The following is a 19,186-nucleotide window of genomic DNA, read 5'->3' as shown; positions in this document are numbered from 1 at the left end:
AAGAAGCTCGTATCGAAATAATAACAGCTTCCTTGTGATACTCCAATGCTTCTTATTCGATTTCAGCTTTAAAATTCTGAAATACCTACTATTATGCCCCACATCTCTCCCCCCACCAACTCCATGCGGCTCATTTAAACTCACCCCACAATCTAATGATAGGCAAAAAAAAAAAAAAAAAAAAAAAAAAAAAAAAAAGACACTGCGGGAATCTCCTTACTGTTGATAACTACAAGTACGCGCAATCTGCTGTTCAATAATAAATAACTGTTACGTAATATCTGGTCCGTTTTTGCACCGTCCATGAATGGGTTGTATGTGTCCTGGCCAGTATGCTCGCATCTTCAGTCTAGAAACTCCTGCCCCTTGTGTCAAAGTCCAGCCCATCACCATCGTCTCCGTCAAAGCTCTCCTCCACATACTCGTCTTCGACCTCCTCTTCAATCACAGAACCCTTTCTATCGGGACGCTTAGAATTGGTGGGACGAGACCGACTGGGAAACAGAGCCATGTTGGGTGAAGACACCTTGGTGGCCGACTTGCGTCGCCGGCTGGGCGGCTTGTATGTGTTAAACTGCGCCGTTTCGTTATAATCGTGCTGCTTCGAATGAGCCTTTTTGTTGCTTGTCGAGTGACGTCCATAAGAGGTGGTGGGTGTTTCTGAGGGCCCCGGAGAGCCGGGATCGGTTGTATCGTCTCCCAAATACTCGTCTGTAGAAGACGTGGAGGATGCCTTGGAATGTGTTTTTCGATGGGATTGGATCGAAGAAAACGACGAGGAGGTAGAGCGACGGCCAAAGTAAGGTCTTCGCATGACAATGCGTCTGCTTCCCGAGCCAGATCGTTCTAGAGAAGACGAAACGGAAGGCGCCGATGAAATGGCAGAGATGCCGGAGATTTGAGAGATACCAGAGAAGGAAGAAATCTGCGAGATTGGTCGTTCTCGACGGGTAGTTCTTCGGAAAGATGTCATAGGCTCGATATTGTCCTGGCTGTTGAGAGAGGTGAGTCCAGGTGCACTTTGTGGTAGTGGAGGTACGTCTGGAACGGTTTCTGTCGGTGCGATGCCCTCCTCTAGGGAGGTGTTGGACTTGTTTTTGATGCTGTAGGAGTGTAGAGACGAGGGGAGGGATCTTCCAGTGCCGGAAGACTGACTAGGCTCCGACTGGGTATTACCCTCAGTTGTGGGTTTCTTTTTGCCAATGAAGACCATTTTGAGCATGACATTCTTGAGAGACTTGCCAAAGTTGCCCTTCTTTTTGAGAGAAGAGCCGTCAGATGTCACAGAGCGGTTATCAAACGGAGAGGCCTGCAATCGGGGACTTTCGCCAACCGTATGTGGTCTCTCGAGTGTCACAGACGTGTCTGGAGTGTTGGTGGCCGTGTCTCTCGGTGATCTGGGAGAGTCAGGAGCAGGAGGAGAAGTCATGGCTTCACCTGTGGTAGTGGATCTATGGGGCGGTCTGAAATCAAGGGACTGTCTGGGGGTCGACACTTGTTCACTGGACGGTCTTCTAAAGTCTCCAGACAGTCTGTTTCTGATTCCTAGGCCGTCGAAGTGCCGTACTTTTGATAAGGGAGAAGAAGGGGAATGAGGAGCGGTCATTTGCATTGAGTCTCCGATATTCTCTTCCGACGGCCGCTTTCGAGCGATATCAAACGAGTATGAGAAGGCCGACCTTGATCTTCTTCGCGACTGCTTGCGTCGCTCCTTTTTGTATGCTTTTTCCAACGATGCAGCCCAGAACCCGGCCAGAGAGTCGCATTTCATCTTGGATACGGACTCGTAGAGGTTCTCAATGCTAATATTGAGCGCCTTCATGCGTTTCAATACATGTTTTTCCATCTTGGTTGAAAACAGCTTGGGTTCTTTAGCTGCCAGCATTTCAGCCTGCCGCATACCCTCCAGACCCAAAAAGCCGTTGTTCAGCACCTCAGCGAGCTTGGGTCGCTGATGAGGGTTCTTGCAAAGCATTCCTTTAAGCAAAGCCAACATATCTGCCGGCAATTGGTGTTTGGCATAGTCCGGTTCGGCGTTCATGATGCGGTTTTTCGTGTCCTCCTCGTCCTCCTCGTCAAACGGCATTTCGCCACATACCAGGGCGTACAGAATGACTCCCAGAGACCACACGTCGACAGCTTCTCCGCTGTACTTTTTGCCCAGCAGCATTTCAGGAGCCATGTAGGCAGAAGTGCCACAAATAGTTTCCAGCATGACTCGTGACTCGTATCCTCGTGTGAATCCAAAGTCGCACAGCTTGACGTTATGGTGTCTGTCCAACAGAATGTTTTCGAGCTTGAGGTCTCTATGGACGCAATTTTTGGTGTTGTGGACGTAGGTGACAGCTCCACACAGTTGTGCAAATATTTTGCGGGTCTCGTCGACAGACAGTCGTCCGTTTTCCACCAGATAGGTGTACAGCTCGTCTCCCGGACAGTACTCGAGCACCATCCAGACCACCGTCTCCGTGACGATAATCTCGTGGAGACGAGTGATATGAGGGTGTTTGAACTGCCGGTGATGGTGAATCTCTCGCACAAGGTTGGGGGCGCTCTTGGCTGACGACTTGAGTACCACCTTGGTGTTGGTGAACTTGTGCGTCGCCAAATACACCTTGCCAAACGAGCCCTGCCCAATGAGCCGAACCACATTGTAGTTGCCGATCACCTTGAGCTCGGTAGCGTGGAAATGGTCCAGCAGCGCGTTGTATGACTCGGACAGCTGAGCCTTGGCATTGTTGATGCGGGCCTTGTCTGCCATTGTCACGCTGGAGAGGTCTGAGCAGCGAGTTTGGTCGGTCGTTTCAGTCGCGGTTACGCTTCACCACATACATGCAACATAGCCTATCTTGTACCTGCACCTTTACGTAATGTCAACATCAGGGGGGAGGGTTCTTTTAGGGGTAAATGTGCGGGGGTTAGGGTAGTAAAGTCAATCTGGAGAATATTTCAGATGTTTATAGCAGATCTGCGAAATATTTTTACGGAAATACCAGCTCGAACACTTCTTTAGACAACCCTCTTCTCGGGCTACCTAGAAACACGAGTCAAAACCAGTGAGCCAAAACACGCTTGAGTTGGGACATGAAGGATAGAGTTGTTCTTCCAACTGCAACCGAACGGAGTGTTTCGAGTGGGTGTTTTCTAGCAGATAAAAGTATGGTGAGGGGATGTTTTTACAGCGGAAATCAAGTTCTGTGTGTTGGTTTCATCTACCGTCAAATTTTCAGACCCTCATCTGCTCCTGAACCCCGGTAATTTCCCACCGTCGCTTAATCTCGCTTATTTACGAGTGCGTCACACAAGTGAGATGAGTTTTCGAGGGGAAAATATATGGTGATAGGTGGGTATTTTTGCGTAGATGGGGTTTCCAATCTCGGTTTATATGATTTCCCGTTGGTTCGGACTGATGCCGTTGTTCTGGACTGTTCTGGTAGCTGCTCTGTGTTCAGGTGGTATGTGCAATAGTATGAGTACAGCATGTACTTGTAGTTACTTGTACGCACGTCTCAGACTACATGTAGGGTGACAACATACAGCCTGTCATGTCCGTATTATTGGACAAGAAGCCATTCTTCTAATTTCGATTGACTTATTATCCAATCTATAGATCCAGACCCCTGGACTTGTACCGGTACCTCTAACTGTTCGGAATATCGAGAGAGTCCCCTTATTCCTTCTTCTACACCAAGTCCAGACCCCTGAGAGTTGTTTTGGTGGCGGGAGAATCATCCAGGAAGAACACCAGCAGTATTTTGGACTCACTAAAAAAAGATGAATTGCTTGTGAGAATCTTCAAATGCCAAGATCCACCCATCAACTTGACTTTCTCCTTACAGTACATGACACATCTCTCTGATAGGTTCAAAAGTGACCGGATAGATCTGATATTATGCCTGTGTTCTCAAAAAGCTACTTCTAACATACTCAAAACTTTGTATTCTAGTTATCTCCCCCCCCTAGTCCATTTTACACCAACATCACCAAATCCCTTCGACTCCTCATAAAGTTAACCTCCCAGGCTGCATCATTATGCGTCTCATCATGTCCCTAACGAAATAAATTATTCACAACCAACACACAACACTGGCGACACAAAATGGATCTTGACACCGTCACATACACCATTGCATGTCGATCTGTGGCTCCGAAGGACGTGGTATTCGCAGCTCTAGAGCTCTGTGCACAAGTAGCTCCGGGGTACATTTGGTACCGAGACTCGTTCACACTTGACATTTCGTCTCCAAACACAGTTTCTGGTTCCACGACCTTTGGGCCTGCCCTGGACGACGAATGGCTGGTGGTATACATTCTTTACCGTCTTACCTTACAGCTTCCCGTCAGTGTGCATGTGAGTGATTCTGATGGCGACTTTCTGTTGATTGAGGCGGCCCATGTGATTCCATCCTGGATAGAGCCTGAGACCGCCGAGGGGCGTCTGTGGATCAAAAACGGACAGTTTGAGCTCATTCCGCGGTCACAATTTAACGGCGACTCTGTCCCGTTGCCAGAGGCTACACGGTATGTGAATTCTGGAGGGAAAATGGATTTGAACAGAGCCACCAACGACACTATTTTGAAGCGTGTGGAGCGTGTTCCGGGAACTGTGAAGAAAAATACACATCGTGCATTAGTCTGCATCCCTTCAAAGCTGGCTAAACTGGTTTATTCACATCCTGAACTAATCATTGTGGCGATAGATGGTTTGTTTCAAGCTCAGAATCATGGCGGGTCTGGAAAGACGCCTATGGTCGATTTCGTACATTTTCCACTGGAGGATATGGTGACTGTGTCTGTCAAGTTTACGCGATTGGTATATGCTGAAGCCATGCAGATCTCGTTTGATCTGGATGCTTCTCCTGAGATTGTGCTGGGCCGCAAATTGACTATGGCGTTTGAGCGTCTGTTTTCTGTTGGAGACGAGCGGTGGGCTGTTTCTGAGCTCAAGAATCTCCCTGTGAAGAATATTGTGGAGTTCTCCACTGATACTGATTCTGGAGAGTGGTTGGAAGCTATGAAAGATGATCTAGAAATGGAGGAAGACGAGCATCAGTTTGACGAAGATGGCATGAAGGACACGATAGAGGAGGTAATGAAGCGTCTCAACGAGTTCATGGGCAAGGAGGAGGATTTGTTCAAAGATGACGATGAGAAGGAAGAAGAGAGACATGAGGTTCGTACCGGCAAGGATGTGAGGGACGAAGATGTGATCAATGAAGACGAATTCTTTGAATTTTTCCTCAAGGACGCGCTGAAACTGAAAGACGAGGAATTAGCGTCGTACTTGGCCAAGGATGAGACCAGAGATGAGCTTGAGGAGGCTGGAATTGTAGGAGATCAGTCTGAGGAGCAGATGCTGCAGAACCTCATGCAGTCGTTGAATTCCATGGGTGGTCTTCACGGACCTGCTGCGACTATGCTTGGGCAATTGGGTATCACTCCTGATGTGGTTAAAGCCAATGAGGGTGGTGTTGTAAGAAAAAGTGAGACTCCAAGTGCGACTGCGTCTACTGATGGCAATGCTACAGTCGGAACGGTGGCAACAAAGGCGGACAACATTGATAAAATGACAGACGAGCAGATTCTGAGCGATCCTTCTGTCCTTGATTCTTCAGCAGCAGCCATTGAGCGCACGTTTGCTCCCCCTGTTGACGACGACGAGGACTTCGACTATGAGAACGACGGTGGTCATGACGACGGCCAGTTGCATGAGCTTCATGAGCGGATGAAGAGGGCTACGGGAGGTCGACTTACCAGCTGAAGATACCAGCATGAGTAGTAGGAGGGATGAGTAGGGAGTTACGCTGCTGGAAAGACACAATGTGCATACAAGTAGTTGTAGCTACAGATATATATTTATTGAATGAGGAGTGATAGGGGGGGGGGGGGGGGGGGGGGACGACAGCGCCATCACCAGCAATAGGAAGCTTGCACTTGTAGTTACTTGTACTTCTGTTGCTTCTACGTATCTCACAATGTATACCTAGTATCCTATAATTAAGTGCACCCGGTCCAACCTAGAAAACTCGTCATCGGATATGGGTGTATGGCTCAGATAAATGTATGGCTCAGGAACACACTTGTTACATGCCTATGTTGACCCCTGTCCCCATCTCTTTGTTTAGCTCCATCCTATGATGTCATTAATACCACACCCTGAGCTCGAACCCACGCCCTTAGTGAGCTTGTCTGAGTCTCCCGTCATGCTCTAATTAACCTCCTGCACGCCGCACTGGCACGCATTATCGGTATCACCATTCACAAACACACCCACAGTACAAAAACTCACCTCCGGATCGAATTGGCGGAGTCAGCACAGCATGTCGGCGACAATCAAGCAGCTGCGTGAACGGTTCTACGACGGATCCATCAGCGTCAAAGTCGTGCTCAGTATTCCCCACGACAAGCTCTTGGAGTCCCAAGTGTATTACGTGAGTATGGTACACAACGCATCACCGTTCGATTGATTGACTAATACAGATACAAATCCCGCGGGTGGCGTACTTGCACAATTACGTGGAGACGATACTGAGGTACTTTGGGCGATATCGCGACGAGGATGACTTCGAAACCTGGTTCGAATTTGAAGGTGTTCCTGTGAAATGGTGAGTTGAGAAGATGGGAGATAAACGTGGTTTGGTGCTGGATGAAACAGCGACATATGGTACGGTAGATAGACTGACGGGCTGGTTTCGAAATGTCTGTATTCAATTACCAGAGGGTACGTTACTCGTGCTCTGTTGTTGCGCTGTTGAGCAGCGGATTGGGGTCACCACCTTCTCTAGTGAGTGATCATAGCTTATTGCAATGACGATTCAACATGATACAATCATCATAGGTCTACAAAATGCCCTTCTGGTACGTTCGTGTTATTCGGATATTCATATTGGGGCACCTACATGAAGTCACTCGTTCTGAGCATCCTTTTGCTGCTGACCGGTCGTGACCTACTGTCACTCACTACCGTGTACTAACTAAGGAACTGGCCAGTAGGTCTCTCCTACGATCTCCTCACTGGCCTAGACCCCTCCAACCCTGACACAGTCCAATCGCCGTGGATCCTCACTCTACAAGTGGATCAGAAAGAAGAGTATCCGAAAGGCTTGCTGCTTCGAATCCCCACTAAGCAAACGCTCAAGGACTACTGGATCCACCAGCTCAAGGAGGCATGTGTGTCACGGGACGGAAACGCCAACCGGGTCATGAGCCTGTCTAACGCCAACTCACAGAAGATGTGGGACTCACTCGTATCCCATGACTTTAAGACATTCTGGTCCATCATGACGACCATTCTGCCTCGCGAAAAGGACTCTGGGGCTATCAGAAGTCTCCCCATCAAGGTCTACTTGCCCATGAGTAACCAGTGCATTGCCGCTATTGTCAAGCCCGAAACCGACGACGGGAAGCTGACGACTATCGGCCAATCTTTGCATTCCCATCTGCCGACCTTCTTCCCCTCGGAAACCAAGCCTGTGGTAGCCCGAGCTGTGGTTCATGGTGTGGAGGTTCCGCTGAATGCCGTACTTGCTAACCTCTATTACATGGCGATGTATCCGGACGGCTTTCTGCACATTTCTCTTGTGATGATCAATTAGCATTGTATATAGGTGGTGGTCGCGGGGAAGGAGCGACTAGCAGCACGACTACCACATTTTATGAGTAATATAACTATCTTATGACTACCAACGATATACAAATAGATGTTTGTGAACTGCATGTGGCCCAGCTATCGGTACACTACCGATACCGGCACTTCGACTCCAATTATAACACTCCGTTTACAACTCTTCTGGATAATATCACCGTTCTGGATAAGGTTGGTTATCAGAGAACTGTATGAAACTGTAAGTGATGAAAAGGTGTACCAAACATCGAATTTCGGAAGAAACGCATGATTGATTCTCTCCTATTAAGTATCTCCGCTCTTGTGAATAAAATGCCACTTTCAACTTCTCTCTACCACGTCTACTTGTACAAGTACATGATGAATGTGTCCCCTTTTCATGACAATCTCCAACCATTGGGAGTGTCGATTTAGGTGGGTATATAGATACGGGGAAGGAGACGTCGATAACACAGAGGGACCCTCGATTTTGAACAGACAGAATGACAAAACAAAAAAAAAAAAAAAAAAAAAAAAACCCGAGGGAACAAATAAATAAAAAACTTCCGAAATATCTACCTACATTGCAGAATCAGGCATGTTCTCATTCTCACTGACGTGGGCATGTAAGCACGGTGGTTCACGTGACTATATATCTCCCAGATCAAACCTATCTCATCCCCATGATCCGCCATCTACGAAAAGCCCATACCATGGCCAAAACATACAGTGATGCGGTGAATGCGCTGAACACGCTGCAGTCGAACTTCGCCACGATCGACGCGATCCGCAAGAGTGGCGGCAAGGCCAACAACCAGGCGATTCCAGAGATGCTGGAGTGGGCTCGACGATGTGGATACCAGCCCTCGGACTTCAACAAACTCAACATTATCCACGTCACGGGCACCAAGGGCAAGGGCTCGACTTGTGCGTTTGTCCAAGGCATGCTCAACCAGCTCAAGGGCGCTCCTTCGTGTGACAAAATCTCCAAGATCGGTCTCTACACCTCTCCGCATCTCAAGAGCGTCCGGGAACGTATCTGTATCGATGGAGCTCCAATTTCCGAGGAGAAGTTTGCCAAATACTTCTTTGAGCTGTGGGACCGCCTTTCCGGCTCGCAATCTGATACAAGCGAGTTCCCCACCTTTGGACAGGACATCAAACCTGTCTACTTCCGATACCTGACTCTACTGTCCTTCCACGTCTTTTTGCAGGAGGGAGTAGATACTGCAATCTACGAGGTCGGAGTGGGAGGTGAATACGACTCTACTAACATTATTGAAAAGCCCACCGTCACCGGAGTGTCGCCTCTGGGCATTGACCATACGTTTATGCTGGGCAACGCCATTGAGGAGATTGCGTGGAACAAGGGCGGTATTTTCAAGCCGGGGGCCAAGGCCTTTTCTGTGGCTCAGCCCGAGTCGGCTCTCAAGGTGCTCAAAGAGCGAGCTGCCGAGAGAAACGCTCCTTTTGAAGAGGTGACTACTAGACCTGAGATTGCTTCTGGAGAAATCAAACTGGGTCTGCCTGCCGAGTTTCAGAAGATTAACGCCTCTCTGGCTGTCGCCCTTGTTGGCGAGCACGTCCGAGTGCTGACCGAGGACAAGGGAGTGATTCCCAAGGGCTCTACTCTCCCCAAAGAGTATATCACCGGTCTGGCCGAGTCCAAGTGGGCCGGACGATGCCAGACTATCCAGCAGGGCAACATCCGATGGCTTCTGGACGGTGCACACACCAAGGAGAGTGTCACTGTAGCCGGCGAATGGCTTCAGGATGTCAAGAAGAGCTCGGAGAAGAAGGCTAAGACTATCCTATTTTTCAACCAGCAGACCAGAGATGCCAATGCTCTGCTGGGAACTCTGCATGCCAACCTTGGAGACGTCAAGATTGACGAGGCGTTGTTCTCTACAAATGTGACCTGGGCTTCGGGAACTTATTCTGCTGATTTGACCTCTCTCAACACCTCTGCCGAGGCCGTGGACAAGCTGGAGGTGCAGAAGGAGCTGGCGAAGGTTTGGGAAAGTCTTGACGGAGGAAAGAGCACTGTTTTCGCCACTATTGAGGAGGCAGTTAACACTGTTAAGAAGGAGGCCGAGGATGGTCCCGTGGATGTCTTTGTTGTGGGTTCTCTTCATTTGATCGGAGGTGTTCTCACGGTTATCGAATAAGCAGAAGCCGGTACGAGTGGGAAACAGCTGGTTTAGATGAATTGTTTACTACCCACACATTTACTGCTACAAGTACACCCCCGTACATCGTTAACAGGACTGCCCATTGAGGCAGTTTACTGAACATTATCCTTAGTGAATGAAAACAGAATGCCGGATGAACAGAAGGTACATTATACCAAGAAGGACACGGTGAGCTACAGTACGAGTACATACTGGTACGGTACTCGTACCGGTATTTGTACCTGTACTTGTACCTGTGTGTTGGTTGATATATATGATCGTGTTGAGTGCAGGGTCCGGCTACAAGTAGAATGCTGTTGTACATACTATCGTGCAGGCATATCACCAATAGTCCTTACACAGGTTACACTGCTTCAATAGTTAACCATGAGTGACATCTGCCCGTTGCACAATTGTCTATCGAGTCTCAGGTCTTTAGAAGTAGCCACTGAACCACCAAACCAATACAGAATAGAGGTAGAGGGGAGGACAGGTAGAGACTTACCGGAGGCCTTGGAAACATGGTCGTCGTAGTATCTGATACAATGCAATGAATGAGTGAATGAGATGTGGATCACGCCTTCCATAGAGCAGTTGGATAGAGCAGTTAGATAGAACAGTCGAATAGAACAATTTTCGATGGATCAAAGATCAGGACATCAGGAAAGGGAGTTGGGGCATTTTCGTATCGATTTACAAATAATATATCTATACAACCCATACAATCTCCCTAAATGGCTGCAGTGTGTTTGTTTGAGCACCCATTGCTACGACTAACTACTCCCCGTTAGGAGGTAGGGCTACAGGTGTAAAACTGTAGGCTGATAAAGTACAATTTATTTTTAAGTGACAATCAATCCAAATTTTGTGTTTGCGGTGCTGAGAGGAATCCCTTACTCCTCGTCAACCTCAACGACAGTGGTCTCGAGACCCTTGGCGGAAGGAACGTTGACGGCCTGGACGTAAGAGAAGAGCTTCTCCTTGGCGTTCTCCTCGTCGTTTCGCTTTCGAGAGATTCGGAGTCGCATTCGGTGGGGAACACCCTTGATTCCTCGCTTCCACAGCTCCTTGTTGAGAGCGGGGTCGAGTCGGACATCCTCAGTACCCATGTGGAGCTTGGCGAACTTCTTGATCTCCTTCACGGCTCGGGGAGCTCGCTTCTTGAACTGGACACCGAAGACCTGGGGTTAGTATATGGTGGTGGTGACATTGGTTGTGTTGAAGGTACCATTACCCACACAATGGGGCGGGTCATGTTGTAAGGATTCTGTGGATTCTATGAGGTCGTGTGAGGTCAAAAATTTTGCATTCTCGCACACTCCACATTACCCTCACAACCCATGGTGCTGCTTCCGATCCTGTGCTCAATACTCACTCGCTTGTGAAGGTGGATGGTGTACTCTCGGGTAACAACGTCGTTGATAGAAGCCTTGGCCATTTTTGCTGTGTTGGATGCTGTGTTCGTAGAATCAACCAGACAAGTATTTCAAACTGCAGGGCGTTGGGAGGTCCCAGAGTTGGGGAATCCCAATTAGGAAGAGTCACGTGAAACAGTCACAAATCTTATTTTTTGGGACGAGGATAGATAGGACTTTTTGCCCATGTCAAGAGGAGGGATTAAAAACGGGTGGCGGGGAAATGAGGGATAATAGGGGTGCAAGACGTCTACATAGGCCATTTTTGTCTTCTGCTTGCTCGATTTTACTGATTTACGGCGCGTTGAGGAGATGTCTACACTGGTACAACCGAGTAATGAAGGCAGTTGGGTAAGGGTTGTGTGAGAGTGTGTGATTATGTAAGTATACGTGGAAAAGTACCAGTGGTTATAATAGTTGCTCTGGAGTTGGAATCTGCCCTTGTATGTCACAATGAGAGAACATGATGATGAGGGCAAGTATGCACCGGGGATCTGGATTCAGCCGAGTCTAGATACTATACTTCACGTATATCCCTCCATTTGAAACGATTATGTCGAGATGAATTCGTTGTGAACTCCAGCAGTGGTCGTACTGTTACAGTAATTGAAATTTTACTTGGGAACAGTGAGTAAGCGGGTCATCCAAGACATGTGTTCTCACACCGTAGACTTGACTTGCTCCAGATTGGTAAAGTTGCTTCTCTTACGGATCCGATATCATACCAAGAGGTCTTAAATGATTATAATACTTTTTGATGAAGAGCTGATAAGACACATCCTCTCTGAACCTCCATGGTCATTTCAACTCAAATAGGTCATTGTCTCGTGGAGCGTTCTGCTTCGGTCTAGAGAGAGGGACCATTCTATTTCCAGGTAAGGTCGGGTACTCGTATTCGTACCTAGTCGATAGTAAATGGCATCTAACAGAAACATTTCTGTTAATGTAGCTAGCCAAGAACTGCTGTAGTAATGTCTCTGTTTAAAACAGTGTAAACTATATACGAGTATGTACATACTATGGGTGCACTATATACAATAGAATAATCCCATGGAATACAATACCTCATATGGTATAATGATCACATGACCTTATCCTTGTGTCATTGGTCTGATACGGGACTCCATCTCCCCACAACTGTCTCTTACTCTTGTATAGTTCACATGACCGCTCCCATGACCCAGAGGTCTCGAAGTCAACTATTGAGTTAAGTAAATGCCCGTTTAGATCTGTTGTTTGATTGGGCGAAAACTCGTGTCAAAATCTGCTCCAAAAGTCCTAAATGGAAGCACACAAAGGGAAGCAAGATATTTTCATAGTACAAGTACTTATAACCCCGACATTTGTCGAATTAAACCACATATATCCTCCCATTCGCCTTCTGTCACCTCCCTCTATCTCCTCCAACCCGTCGATAAAGTTTGATAAGACGCAGGCTCCACCAACTCTGTTTATTTATATTGCCTCCTACAATACACCAGACTACCAGACAACACTACACAAATCCACCATGCTACACGTCCGAGCAGCCGCATCCAGCTTGCGCGAGTACCTCACGCCCGTATCTAACACGTCGACGTTCCGAACGACCGGCGAAATCACTCCCGACGAGTTTGTGAAGGCCGGCGACTACCTGGTCGAAAAGTTCCCCACGTGGAGCTGGGCGTCTGCTAGCAAGTCCAAGGTGCGAGACTTTTTGCCACCGGACAAGCAGGTGCTGGTGACCCGTCACGTGCCCAGTCACGTGCGAGCCTCGACCGTGAGCGGACCCGTGACTCTGGGAGAGGAGGAGGACGGATGGACGTCGTTTGGAGTGGCCAACACGAAGGACGCAGATGGAGACGACACAGAGGAGATTGCTGAGATTGCCGATTCGGACTTTGAGGAGCTAGACGACGATGACGATGATGCAGCTGAGGCTCCTGCCACGGCTACCGACCACAGAACTTACAATCTCTACATTGCATACTCTACGTCGTACCGGGTGCCCAAGATGTTTCTGTCAGGCTACTCTCCCGAAGGATCGCCTCTGACGCCCGAAGATATGTTTGAAGACATTATTCCCGAATACAGAGACAAGACAGTGACGATTGAGCGGCCCACGTTCCAAGATAACATCACCATGGTGGCCATTCATCCCTGCAAGCATGCCAACGTCATGAGAGTGCTTATGGAGAGAGTGGAGGCCAAGGGAGATAAAGACATTACCAGGGGAGTGGCCAAACTCGGCGTGGCTGATGCAGATGACGGAGAAGGGGAGGAGGAGTGGGAGGAAGTGGAAAACTCAGCTATGAGGGTGGACCAATACCTGGTCACGTTCTTGAAGTTTATCGCCAGTGTTACTCCGGGTATTGAGCATGACTATACCATGTCTGCCCTCTAGATGACTCAAGAATGTTGCCTCACATTTACGATACAGTATGTACTGTACTGTGGGAGACTGGTTGCATCTTACCTCATGGAATCTGACACTCTGCAATACAATCAAACTCGCTGACCTATCGCTTCATCAATAGGCCTGGCTACGAACACTCAGCAACGTCCTGTAATTTATGTACTAACTAATGACTCTTTGTGTGGTCGTACACGTACTGTACAGGTAGAAGGATGCTACAAGTACGAGTACATTCTCCGGTTGATAGATAGATGATGAAGATCTACTTGTACTTGTACAACTACACGCAGCGACCCTTGAGGCTTGAGCTTGCGATCTTCGTTTTTTGGCAACAAGGATAAGTCCATATGATTGCTATTAAGTGTGTATATGGCCATAGCACTTTGAAGCAACTGAGCGTTTTGTCTAGATCATATTACAAATACAAATACTTGTACAGTGTCGCTTACTCTTATATTTGCTCTACTTGTACAAGTACAAGAACGATACTTTGATAAACACCCTCTTATACAGTATATCCAACTTATTGATTAGTTTCATTACCCTATGATTCGTTATTAGTCCATATTATCACCAACAGACCCTTGGGAGCATGTGATGCGCTTAAACTTTTCCTCTTATCGGAACTCTAACAGTCCCATTAATTAACAGGGCATTTTGACGTTTGGCGAATACAGTACGAGTACGCGCACTCGTGGGTGATGTATAACGAGTAAAAGGTCGTGGAAAGTGATGGAAAGTGATGGGAAATGATGGAAATCTGGTTTTTCGCTCTCAAACACACCAATAACGTGATATACAGTCTCGAACGGCATGTACGATAGCGCATCATACAGTGCTTGTGAGCCTCAAGTACAGAGTGCACTCCTGGAGTATGATACGAATACTCGTACAGTAGTGGTTCAGACAAGACTGAATTGGCAAGCTCCGGTGTCTTATTGAACTGTTACAATGGATAATATTGTTTGGTTAGAGAGACTAAAACTGATGTGTTGCTGGGCCACAGATAGCCGTAAACCAATCTTCACCCGTTACAACTGCTCTGTACAACACCATCTTACCATAGTGTTTTGTAGAGACTACTTCGGTAAGTACGAGTAGCCCTACTAGAAGGCGCTTGGCTCCCATCGTCACCAACACTCGGCATCCAGGAAATGTGAACCAGCAGCAAGAACCAACACCCGTTTATGTGAAATTTGCCTGAAATGAAATACAAATTACAAGTAGTGTCGTGCCATTAAGTAAGTTCCAATGCATTCCATCTATCGCTATGCTATGCAATCCCGTACCATTTTCTCTATCATTCCTCCACAACGTCCACCGTATCAACCTCGTCTAACGCTTGAACTGAAGTCTTGGTCAGAATATAACTAACCAAATCATTCTTCTCTCCCACAATCTTCTCCAGCAACACATCTCCAATCTCAGACAGACTGTCCCATTGCTCACGAACAACATCTGGACTGATATGCTTGTATTCCAGCAAACTCTTGAGACTCCTCTGTTGTTTGTCTTGGTTCTTCTCCAGTTCACGAGCCGTAGTGAACGAATCTGAAGCTGTGGCCTTGGTCACTTGCACTTCCTCAACCACCTCTCCCAGATCACCTCCATTGTGTTCACACTTGCACTCCATTAAGTCATGCGTATTACAATGGGTCAGCACGTCCATAGAGAAGAGTTTCTTGAGCTCCTCATCCGTGAACGTATCAGCCTCTTCTGTGCCTTCAATCAGGGAGTTGGCCAGACCGGTCTTGATAGTTTGTCGCTGGAAAATCTTCTCGTCAATGCATCCAGTAGTAAGGAGACGGTAGATATACACGGGCTTCTTCTGGCCATCTCGATGGATACGAGCCATGGCTTGTAAGTCGACAGCAGGATTCCAATCCGGGTCAAACAGGAACAATCGAGACGCACCAATCAGATTGATACCCACTCCTCCAGCTCGCGCCGACAAGAGAAACACAAAACAGCTATCTGCGGAAGAAGAATTGAATTGTTTGACAATCTTGGCACGTGCAGAAGCTTGTACGGATCCATCCAGACGAGTGAATGACAGCTTAAGGTCCTTTACCAGCCCCTCAATAACATCCAGAGTTTGCGTAAAGGACGATACAATGACAACCTTCTCTGCGTTGTCAGGATCCATCTTGTTACGTGCTCGCAGTTGACCAATCATGCGAAACAGCGTGTTCATCTTACCAGAGTTACGCAAATATGCCTTTCCCGAGTCTAGGGCTGGTCCATCCTCAGACAAAAGAATGGGCGAGTTACACACTTTTCTGAGTGACAGTATCGACTTGAACGAGTCAACTTGGTGGCGTTCGAGTCGATTCAGATACTCGGAAGACAGCTTGGTGTATATTTCCGTTTGCTGGGCGTTGGGGAGACAGAAGAGAACAGTCTCAGTCTTGGGGGGCAAGAAGCGAGACAAAATGTCAGCAGTTCGACGTAAAATGAACTGGCCAGTGATTGACGACAATCGAGCAGACTGTTTTTGACCCTTTTCGAGCTCACTGGGGAATGCATCGGGTGCACGAGACCGCACAATGGGAATTATGTAGTCTTTGTTGAACTGCTGGAAAGAGCCCAGTAGACCGGGATTGAGGAAATCAACCATGACAAAGAACTCCTTGAGATCGTTCTGGATCGGAGTACCACTGAGAATGATCTTTCGGGCGACCCCCAGACTCTGGATGGCATTAGCGGCTTTGTTTCCGGCAGTTTTCATTCGATGACCTTCGTCACAGATGACCAGATCAAAGTTGGCAGACTGCAACTGATCAGAAATTCGCAGGAGACGTTCGTAGCCGATAATCATCACCTGGTTTACCCGTCCATAGGTGAAATCTCGAATCACCGTTCCCAGATCAATGCTCATACTGTCAGTAATGGCCATAACACCTAGTCGTGAAGGGCCCAACCATTTCTTGATTTCAGTCTTCCAGTTGTTCACTAGAGTCACAGGACAGACAATCAGCACTCGTTTAGCTAGAGGAGGTTCCCCTTTGAGCGGAGTCTGCTTCAATAGCGTCCAAATTAAAGCAATCGACATCAGTGTTTTACCCATACCCATTTCGTCGGCCAAGAGAGCTCCATAGCCTGATGTGGGGTTGAAACCCATCACACAACGGTACAAAAAGTCGACTGCTTCGCGCTGATGAGGCCGAAGGGCAGTGTTCAACAGAGGGTCAATTTTGACATCCTGAATGAATGTCGCAAAGTTTTCCTCTGTGATCTTCTGTGGTAGTTTAACACGTAGACGTTTCACTGCCTTGAAAGTCGTGGGAGCAGGAAGCGTGTATGTTTCCGTCACAACCGCTGAAGTTGCTTCAACTGACAATGGCTCTGGAGTATCATTTGTTGGAACAGGAGACTCACGTAATGCGGAAGCAGAACGACCTTTCTCAACTGCTGTACGTGACTCAATATCCTCCACCATGCCTAGCACTCCTCTTTGGGCCTCCACCACGGTACTTTCAAGTTCGATCTCTAGAGGACCCACCTTCAGCACCTGACCCTCTTCAACGACTACCTGGGGCTGCAATTTGAAACCCCGAACGATCCCCTTACCTTCAGGGGTGTAGAGCGACAGTGTTTCTCCCTTAACGACCACGATTCCATCTCCATCCCATGTCTTATGCTTCTTTTTGTGCCCCAGCTTCTTTCGATACAGAGCATTGAACGAGAGGTTTCTGGCGCTGATTCTCTCGGACTCCACGCGTTCCTTGCGCTCCCGGATCTGGAGCTCCTGTTCAATCTCCTCGGCAGACCTCAGCACACCCAGATCCGCTTGTCTGGCACGTTTTGGTTCTGCCACGGCCTTGAGCATCTGGGCCGCTTCTTCCTTTGAAATGCGTCGGTTTTGCTCCCGGAGTTCGGCCTGTCGTTTCTTTTCAGCTTCCTGTTTCTGGCGCTCTTCCTCCTCCTGTTGCTCCTTCAGCTTTCGTCGTTTGACCCGCAGCTTTTCCTGTTCATCATCGTCACTGGCACACTCCGAGTCGGACGATTCTGATATTGAGGGTTTGGGGTCGGTTTTTGGAGGCAGATTTTGCGTCAGCGGCTTGAAAGGCGCCAAAAGAACATCGGGATTGGGCACCCGGCGCTTCGCAGGGCGTCGATACATGTTTTTGAACAGGCGTAGACGCGTCGTGAAATGAGAAAAGTCGTGTTCTAATTAGAGTTGACGTGCTTTGGAGGATGTAGGAGAGGAGAGAAGATAGATGGAGGCAAAAGGAGGAGATAATATGTGACAGAAGGTCGGATCTATACCATAGTTTGATTGAGCTAGTAGGGGAGTGTCACGATACCATCTTTTCTGCAATGAGAGCTGTCTAACAAAAGTAGGAGAGAGAAATAGGTCAACAAGATGCGTCAAGGGGTGTGATTGGTACCAGTAATTGGTACCACGGATATATTAAAAGTCGGTATTTGTATCAAGAAATAAAGGGGAGCAGAATGATATATGTAGATTGTATTTCTGTGATACAAGTACCATGTCCAGTGTCTAGTAGGTACTGTGGATTGTAGATAGTCTTTCCTACTTGTACTGCTTCAACTTAATGTTCGATGAAGGACGATGGTGGAACTTTGCGCGTCATTCTAATTACGGCAAAAGTTGTCTGATTGAGGTGATTTTTCTCTTAATCTGTAGTGTAAGACTAGATTATTTGAATTACATTACCTTTTTCCAGATTTATGAACAGTGAAGCACAATTACTGCTTTCCACTTCATCTCTTACAAGAAGGGAAATCAAGCTCAACATGCATAACCCACTCTACTATCTCCACACAGCAACACAGCACAACACATACGATAAACACAATGGCTGAAGAAGAAATCGACTACAACTCGCAGCCTTGCCACGCCTATGCCTGTCGGATCCAGGGTGAGTAAATACATGGGAATGGGCTTGACTCTCAGAGGGTGTGGCTAGAGGAATTGAAGGCAGCCTACACCTACTAGTAGGAGGCTAGCCGAGTAGGTCACTCCAAGTAAGCGACTGGATTACTGCGAAGAGTGACTGTTATTTCACGAGCTTCTGCTGATCGGACCTTTGATAAGCTTGGATATGGGTCAAACGCCGATCAAATCCCTCATTGAAACCGTTCATTCTACAAAACTACCATCGAGCCCTTGATCTGACTCTGTTAATGTCATTTTAGACAACAGGCAAGAATTCCAATGGCTCTCCTTTTTTGAGATTGATGTTCTCCGTACCCCAGCTCAACTTCAACCACTAACACAGACTGCCTGCAGCGATCGGGCTACAACGAGAGCAAGTGCACCAAGCTGATTGACGAACTGTACGAGTGCTGTGCCAAGTTTTACATGTCCAAGGGTGAGGATGCCCGATCCACCAGTTGTCCCAAGCCCAACCTGCTCAAGCTCAAGATCCAGCAGCGAGAGTCCAAGGATGTCGATGCCGTTCTTCTCGAATTTGCCAAGAAATAGAGAAGACATAACCAATTCATGTATATATTAACGATCAATTGCGGCGCGTACTTGTAGTAGCTCCGGGGGATTAAATGAGTACACCGGAGCTCTCCAGTAATTGGCTATAGTATATTGTGTGCTAACAGTCGCCATGGCATCAGAACACTA

General features: G+C 47.7%; 10 protein-coding genes across 10 annotated transcripts; 6 read left to right on the top strand and 4 right to left on the bottom strand.

The window, feature by feature from the left end:
• Positions 1-349: 349 nt before the first annotated feature.
• YALI1_E29235g (uncharacterized protein) lies at positions 350-2,761 on the bottom strand (the record flags this gene model as incomplete). The annotated part of the gene is made up of 1 exon (XM_504358.3): positions 350-2,761. The coding sequence occupies one exon, from the start codon at positions 2,759-2,761 to the stop codon at positions 350-352; it is 2,412 nt and encodes an 803-aa protein (XP_504358.2).
• A 1,338-nt stretch (positions 2,762-4,099) lies between these two features.
• Positions 4,100-5,761, top strand: YALI1_E29221g (uncharacterized protein; the record flags this gene model as incomplete). The annotated part of the gene is made up of 1 exon (XM_504357.1): positions 4,100-5,761. The coding sequence occupies one exon, from the start codon at positions 4,100-4,102 to the stop codon at positions 5,759-5,761; it is 1,662 nt and encodes a 553-aa protein (XP_504357.1).
• A 559-nt stretch (positions 5,762-6,320) lies between these two features.
• YALI1_E29197g (uncharacterized protein) lies at positions 6,321-6,609 on the top strand (the record flags this gene model as incomplete). The annotated part of the gene is made up of 2 exons (XM_068283125.1): positions 6,321-6,431; positions 6,481-6,609. 2 exons carry the CDS (start codon positions 6,321-6,323, stop codon positions 6,607-6,609), a joined length of 240 nt encoding a protein of 79 aa, XP_068139226.1.
• A 9-nt stretch (positions 6,610-6,618) lies between these two features.
• Positions 6,619-7,595, top strand: YALI1_E29192g (uncharacterized protein; the record flags this gene model as incomplete). The annotated part of the gene is made up of 2 exons (XM_504356.4): positions 6,619-6,784; positions 6,991-7,595. The coding sequence occupies 2 exons, from the start codon at positions 6,619-6,621 to the stop codon at positions 7,593-7,595; spliced, it is 771 nt and encodes a 256-aa protein (XP_504356.4).
• Positions 7,596-8,286: 691 nt separating this feature from the next.
• Positions 8,287-9,771, top strand: YALI1_E29179g (uncharacterized protein; the record flags this gene model as incomplete). Its single annotated transcript, XM_504355.3, has 1 exon — positions 8,287-9,771. One exon carries the CDS (start codon positions 8,287-8,289, stop codon positions 9,769-9,771), a length of 1,485 nt encoding a protein of 494 aa, XP_504355.3.
• Positions 9,772-10,667: 896 nt separating this feature from the next.
• Positions 10,668-11,212, bottom strand: YALI1_E29150g (60S ribosomal protein eL31; the record flags this gene model as incomplete). The annotated part of the gene is made up of 2 exons (XM_504354.3): positions 10,668-10,955; positions 11,150-11,212. The coding sequence occupies 2 exons, from the start codon at positions 11,210-11,212 to the stop codon at positions 10,668-10,670; spliced, it is 351 nt and encodes a 116-aa protein (XP_504354.1).
• A 1,259-nt stretch (positions 11,213-12,471) lies between these two features.
• YALI1_E29137g (uncharacterized protein) lies at positions 12,472-13,572 on the top strand (the record flags this gene model as incomplete). Its single annotated transcript, XM_504353.3, has 1 exon — positions 12,472-13,572. One exon carries the CDS (start codon positions 12,472-12,474, stop codon positions 13,570-13,572), a length of 1,101 nt encoding a protein of 366 aa, XP_504353.3.
• An 840-nt stretch (positions 13,573-14,412) lies between these two features.
• YALI1_E29115g (uncharacterized protein) lies at positions 14,413-14,712 on the bottom strand (the record flags this gene model as incomplete). Its single annotated transcript, XM_068283124.1, has 2 exons — positions 14,413-14,527; positions 14,570-14,712. The coding sequence occupies 2 exons, from the start codon at positions 14,710-14,712 to the stop codon at positions 14,413-14,415; spliced, it is 258 nt and encodes an 85-aa protein (XP_068139225.1).
• Positions 14,713-14,884: 172 nt separating this feature from the next.
• Positions 14,885-17,707, bottom strand: YALI1_E29085g (uncharacterized protein; the record flags this gene model as incomplete). Its single annotated transcript, XM_504352.3, has 1 exon — positions 14,885-17,707. The coding sequence occupies one exon, from the start codon at positions 17,705-17,707 to the stop codon at positions 14,885-14,887; it is 2,823 nt and encodes a 940-aa protein (XP_504352.1).
• Positions 17,708-18,406: 699 nt separating this feature from the next.
• Positions 18,407-19,036, top strand: YALI1_E29074g (uncharacterized protein; the record flags this gene model as incomplete). The annotated part of the gene is made up of 2 exons (XM_504351.4): positions 18,407-18,470; positions 18,831-19,036. 2 exons carry the CDS (start codon positions 18,407-18,409, stop codon positions 19,034-19,036), a joined length of 270 nt encoding a protein of 89 aa, XP_504351.2.
• Between the last annotated feature and the right edge of the window lie 150 nt (positions 19,037-19,186).

This window comes from Yarrowia lipolytica, chromosome 1E (assembly GCF_001761485.1).
Source record: "Yarrowia lipolytica chromosome 1E, complete sequence".
Classification (NCBI taxonomy): domain Eukaryota; kingdom Fungi; phylum Ascomycota; class Dipodascomycetes; order Dipodascales; genus Yarrowia; species Yarrowia lipolytica.
Note: the sequence above shows the minus strand (reverse complement) of the source record. Positions and strands in the feature narration are given on the sequence as shown.